The sequence below is a fragment of the Mus caroli genome, unplaced genomic scaffold (assembly GCF_978045245.1).
Source record: "Mus caroli unplaced genomic scaffold, Mus_caroli_1 scaffold_9, whole genome shotgun sequence".
NCBI classification, from domain to species: Eukaryota; Metazoa; Chordata; class Mammalia; order Rodentia; family Muridae; genus Mus; species Mus caroli.
The window spans coordinates 7,544,001-7,550,000 of NW_028227264.1; the positions used below are offsets into that span (position 1 = coordinate 7,544,001).

At 43.8% G+C, this 6,000-nt stretch overlaps 1 protein-coding gene across 6 annotated transcripts in view; it reads right to left on the reverse strand.

Annotated features, from left to right (window-relative positions):
* The window catches only part of Adgb (androglobin), a 141,392-nt gene that overhangs the window by 117,574 nt on the left and 17,818 nt on the right, over nucleotides 1-6,000 (reverse strand). For all 6 annotated transcript variants that reach the window (XM_021175285.2, XM_021175286.2, XM_021175284.2 and 3 more), the window contains exon 2: nucleotides 2,098-2,242. In XM_021175285.2, coding sequence (XP_021030944.1) covers nucleotides 2,098-2,242 — 145 coding nt within the window. The remainder of the gene's footprint in view (nucleotides 1-2,097; nucleotides 2,243-6,000) is intronic.

Below are 6,000 nucleotides of genomic sequence, written 5' to 3' on the forward strand. Positions count from 1 at the left end.
TAACCATTTTAATATCTGACAAAACCCCAAGACTAGATAGTCCAGGGCCTAGTATAAAACTAAATACTAGTGTTCTTAAAAAAAAAAAAAGACAATGAAATGACTCCTAATAATATTCTGCTATACTTATAGATTAGTGCCTGCCTTAGCCATCATCAGAGAAACTTTATCCTGAAGCAGATGGGAAGAAATACAGAAATCCACAGCCAGACACTATGCCAGTGGTGAGAGACCTGGAACACTCAGCCCTAAATAGGAAGCCTCCATTAAATCCTAGCCCTCAGGGCTCAGGGAACCCTGAGGAAGAGGAGACAGTGAGAGTATAAGAGCCAGAAAGGGATGGAAGACACCAAGAAAACAAGGACTTCTAAGTCTGTGTGAACAAACGTCCTATGAACTCAAGAGAGACTGAAGCAGCATGCACTGGGCCTGCAAGGGTCTGTGCCAGATGGTACCCTAGAGATGAAAGGAGACGTCAAAATACACACCAATCCATCGATCCCTAACCCAGGAACAATCTCCAATCAAGGTTCTGTCTAGGCCACATGCCATCTCCCCCATATTTTATTATTCTTTTATGTTTTTCTTCTATTGAAAATAATTTTTCTAACTCTTTTATTTTTTTCTTTTATTGTAAGTTTCCCCCCACTTCCTATCTGGATCCCAGGTTCTCTCTCTCATTACAAAGCAAGCATTCTTCTAAGGGATAATATTTAAATGAAGTATAATATAATATAACAAGTAAAACAACATCAGAATTAGACAAACAGAACAGAAGGCAGAAGAAACATACCCATTTGTTTGCACACCTAGGAATCCCATAAAAAACACTAAACTGAAAGCCATAATACATATGCAAAGGATCTGTAGGGTAAAAAGAGAAAAGAGTGTGTGTGTGTGTGTGTGTGTGTGTGTGTGTGTATAAAAAATAATTTAAATAAGTTAAAAAAGAGAAAAGGCCCTCCCTCACAGGGCATTGTAAGAAAAAGATCCTCTAAAGATGTCTTTGGGTTCATTTTCTGTTGGCCATCACTTGCTGATCATAAGTTTGTTTGCTCCTTGATGAGACTTCCACGGAGGAGTCTCAATTTCCATTTGTAAGTGGTTATCAGTGACCAGAGCACAAATTATATTTAATCAAGGTAATTAATTACTTTGTTAACACTTTAATGGCTAAATTAGCAATGTGTTAGGCAAAGCATTCTTAGCACCCTACCTAAAATGACTGGACCTTTAAGACTCAAAAGGTCTGTGAACCCTTTAAGTTCAAATGAAGATGAGATATTATAATGCTTAGCAGCTCGTGGGGATCTGGCGTTTGCTTGTGTGTGGCTATGCGTCTCTGTTGACACGGCTACCGTTCAGATTTTACAGCAGTAGGCTAGATTGGGCAAATCCACAGTTAAGCAATGGAGCTATGTGGCAATCTGATGAGTCAATACAAAATGTGAAGAAACTTTAAGGAGGGGAGGGCAAAGGTGCTTTAAAAACTGGCAGTGACATAAAAAAAAAGTTCTTTAGGAGCTCAGGGTGTCTATACAGACATAGTAAAAAACCACTTGCTGATCAGACTCTAGGATGTATCTATGTTGTTAAAACACAAATCTGTTTGGAAGATGGGAGGAAAACAGAGAAAATGGAACATTAGCCAACTCTCTGTTTCTTTTTATAGCATCTCATGCCAGTCAAAGGCTGAACATCAGATGCCAAAGTAGATACCAAGAGTCTTTTCCCATTTGTCCGAACCAGTTCCCATTGCCCAAACAGTTGCTAATTTGTCTTTCAGTTTTCCTTGTATGATGATGAGGATACTATCATGTTTCTTCCCAGACATTTTCCCAGGATAACAATGGTTAGGGAAATGAAGAGGTAGTGTAATAGGGGAGAGGATCAAGGGGAAAGAAAAGGTTTCCTTTTGGAATGGAGATCAGAGAGAGGGAGGAGTGTAAACTCCTATTAACAACCATATCTCATTATTAATGAGCCCCGGATACAACTGGTGGACAGAACTTGTCTAGTGTGGGCAAGACCCTGGCCTCACTCCATGACTGCAAAACCCGCAGTCGCTCATCGGCAGCCTCAGCCACGCCTACTTACAAAGATGGGGCTCTTAGCGGTCTTGTCCTTCTCCTTCCCGCCTTTGCCTGCATCCCACTTTTCAGCATTTATGTCCGCCTCGCTCCACTCTGGCCAGATCGGGAACTTTCCCTTCTTCTGTTCAGAAGAACCCGGTGGCACATTGCTGCCAAAATGGTAGAGACTTGAAAAGGTGAGTTGAGACTCTTAATTAAACTACTGAGATAAAATAGTGAATTAATTGCATAGCATAAACTGAATGATATTGACAGAGAGTGTATTGGGTACACTTGTCAGTAAGACCACTGACACCTGACAATTCTAGACACAGAAAGCACCACAAAGCAGTTTTAACATTTCAAAAACAAATTTTAAACATTTGCCCCCACTGACTAATATAGAACACTCAAAAATTGGTGTGAATAGAATACTGCCTAGTTTCATATAAACATAAAATAATTAAAATATAACTCATGCTCATGAAATTTTTCTTACAAGAATAATAGGTTTTGGATTAGTCCCACAAACATGATTTTGGTTTTTCTATATGTAAAAGTAATAAATGCTCATCATTTTGATTTAAAACAATGCTGAATAAAAAGCTCTTCCCGTAATCACCACACTGTTTACCACCATTAGATCAATGGGAAACTGATTTTTTTCCTTTTTAAAAACTCATATGTATACTATATATTCCACCCATTCTTATGTACGTGCTGTGTCCACAAATGCTTATCTAGTATTTTAATTATTGCACAATATAATATGCATCATATTACAATATATTAATATATAGTATATATTATTATATTATGATAGCATAATGATTTCATAATATCCATTTTCTGTTATACATTTTATTTAACTAACATCAATAATTTGGAATTTCAAATTTGTGAATTTTGATTTTAAAGCTTTTCAGTTTTTATAATACAATTTATTTATTTTTATTCCATGTGCATTGGTGTTTTGCCTGCACGTGTGTCTGTGTGAGGGTGTTGAAAGAGGAAAATTACTGACCACCAGAACTCTCACCCCAGAGTACATTCTGAACTCTCACACCAGAGTCAGACCCCCTCTCAAATGAAAACTGTTCCGGGGACATTTCTGAGATAAGGGTTTCCTGGAACGAACCCAGTCCTACCCCTCCCAACTAAGGACTGTGCCAGGGACATTTCTGAGATAAGGGTGTGAGTAAAAACCTCAGTTCCAATGAATCAAGTACATGGCCAAAGTGTGGGACGCGGTTGCAAAAGCACTTTGGAAAAACCCTTGGTTGAATCACTTAGTGACGTAAAGCCTGTATTTTCCCTGCTCTGCTCCCCCCTTTCCCTCCTTCCTATAAAAGCTTGTGAAAATTTGGGCTAGGGGCCGGATCTCCTCTGCACCTGCTGCATGAGGTCCGGCCCCAGATATCTGGTATATATGTGCTTTTTGTTTGTTTTGTCTGCTTTCTTGTCGTTGCTGTATTAAATCTTGCTATCTATACATCTTAAGTACCGGTCTCAGTGTCTTCTTGGGTGCGCGGCTGACTCGAGGCTTGAGTAAGTGCCTCCCTTTGGGAGTTTTGGAGTCTTTCATTTGGTGCATTGGCCGGGAATCAGCGCGTTTACCCAGAAGTCCTGGACCCGCTCAGAAGTGAGATTTACTGTTCTGCTTTGGTCTAGTGTCTGTGTTCTGTTTCTGGAGGCCAGGAAGGTCTCGTACTGTGGGCCTGGGAGAGGCCATCTGAATCTGTATCTGGTGCGATCGCTGTTTTGGTTTTGCGTGACGCTCTGTGCTCAGTAAGAGCACCAGAGATCGCACTCCGGGAGGGAATGCGAAGTGGGTAAGAGTAGACGTGCTCAGGTGCCCACCGTCCGATCTGCCCCTGGGAGACGTCCCAGGTGAGATAGGGGAGGACTAAGGACGCTTAGTGGACCCCTCTGTGCGAGATCGTGGGTTCGAGTCCCACCTCGTGCTTCAGGTTGCGAGATCGTGGGTTCGAGTCCCACCTCGTGCTTCAGGTTGCGAGATCGTGGGTTCGAGTCCCACCTCGTGCTTTGGTTTTTTCTTTTTGTCTCAGTCTCGTGTCTGCTTTTGTCGTGTCTGCTATTATTCTAGAAATGGGACAATCTGCTGGGTGTGTAGGTGTGGAACTGCTGCATTTGTGTATTCTGAGATTGTGGGTTTATTCTGGCAGTGGCTGTGAGAGGACGACTGTCTATGGCCTCACGGTCGGCACCCCAAAAAAAGGTGTTCCAAGGGAGACCCTGGAAGGAGTGCCCAGGGTACAGAACAGTCAAAAAAGACCTGGCTGTTGCCTGGCAGAGTGAAGGAGAGAGAGTCTGCCAGGGCGGGGGTGGATGTGGAGTTCCGCCCCCGTCAGAAAAAGGGAGTCAATGTGGAATCCGACCCCGTCAGAAAATAGTGTTTGATGTGGACGGGTGTGCTTGTTTGTAGTTTTTGTCACGTGACAGACTGTGTGTGTGTGTGTGTGTGTGTGTGTGTTAACCCTTTGTCGACTGTAGACTTGGACTGACGTCAGGACAGAATTTGTCAGCAAAAGTTTTAAAAAAGGAAAGAAAACCACCAGGCCGGTCCTCCCCAGGCTGCTCAAAAGAGCTCTGAAATGCAGAGCTGGGCTAAAGATTTCCGGCTTTGGTGGCGCAGTTGGGGCTTTGATAGCAGCAGTGGTGCTGAGGTTCTGGCTTCTGCAGGCATGGCAGAAGCAGAGGCTGTCTGTGCCCCGAGTTGTAAAATGCTGATAGTGAGTGCAGCGGCCTGCCGGCCCCCGCCTGCCAGTCCCGGAGTGGCCGTGAAGCCTGCCACAGCTGGGGAAGGGCCGACTACAGCCGCCGTCCCTCCTTTGGCCCCCCCCCAGAGTCTACCCGCACTCCCTTGTGCCGGCCGGCTGCGTGCTCCCTCCCCAAAGACAGTGCAGAGAGCACCAGGAGTCTATCAGGTAGTTAAATAGTTAAATTGCAGCCCCTGCCTGCCAGCGTTTGTTTGCCACTCCCAGAAGTTTACGCCGCATTCCGGTGCGCAGCGGAGACTCGGCGCTGGGCTCTTCGCATCAAAGGGTTTGTTTTCAGCCTTTGCCTGCCTCTTGGGTGGGAGAAAGGCTCATTCTCCTGCCCCCTGTATCCTGTCTCTTGTAAACAGAAAAAATTGTGTTCATTTTGAAATATCAGTGGTCTGATGTAAGAGTTACACTCCCTTCTCTGCCCCATGTGTTTTCTCTTCTCAGGCACTGCCCTGAGCTGTGTGAGTTTGTTCTAAGCTCCGGTGAGGGAGACATACAAGGTAAGGAGCACCTGACTGCCAGGCTCTGATGAGGTCTCGTCTCTGTGGGACTAATGCCCCGACAATCTGACCTAACAGTAAAGAGAGGTAAACTATGATAGACCTCAGAGCTCAGGACAGATAAAATAAATTAGTTTAAAACTCTATGACAGACCTTGACTAAATTAATCGTAGAGACTGGCATGGACTTGGTGTTCCTTCCCTATGCCCTATCTCTTGATTCAGTTTTACTCTGTTTAAAATCCTTTATGAAACTCCTATGCCCATCATAGTCTTAAATGATGTGTTTAAACCTATGTTGTTATAATAATGATCTGTATGCTAAGTTAAAAGGCTTGCAGGTGGTCTGGTCACAACTGGGAAAAATTGGACTGAGTACGCGGACGACATTGCTCCAGGGATCCCAACAGCTGAGACAGTGAACGAGCTGGGTATCCCAAGGACATCTCACCAGTTCCAGCCAGAGATCTGATCTACGTGCACCTACATCATGCCCAGACCCTCAAGCCTCGCTAAAAGGGCCCCTGCCTAGTTCTGTTTACTAATGCTTCTTGTTCTGTTTTTGTTCCCATGTTAAAATAGAGTCTTTCATTTGGTGCATTATGCAGTATCTGAAATTCTAAGATTAGAATTATTTAC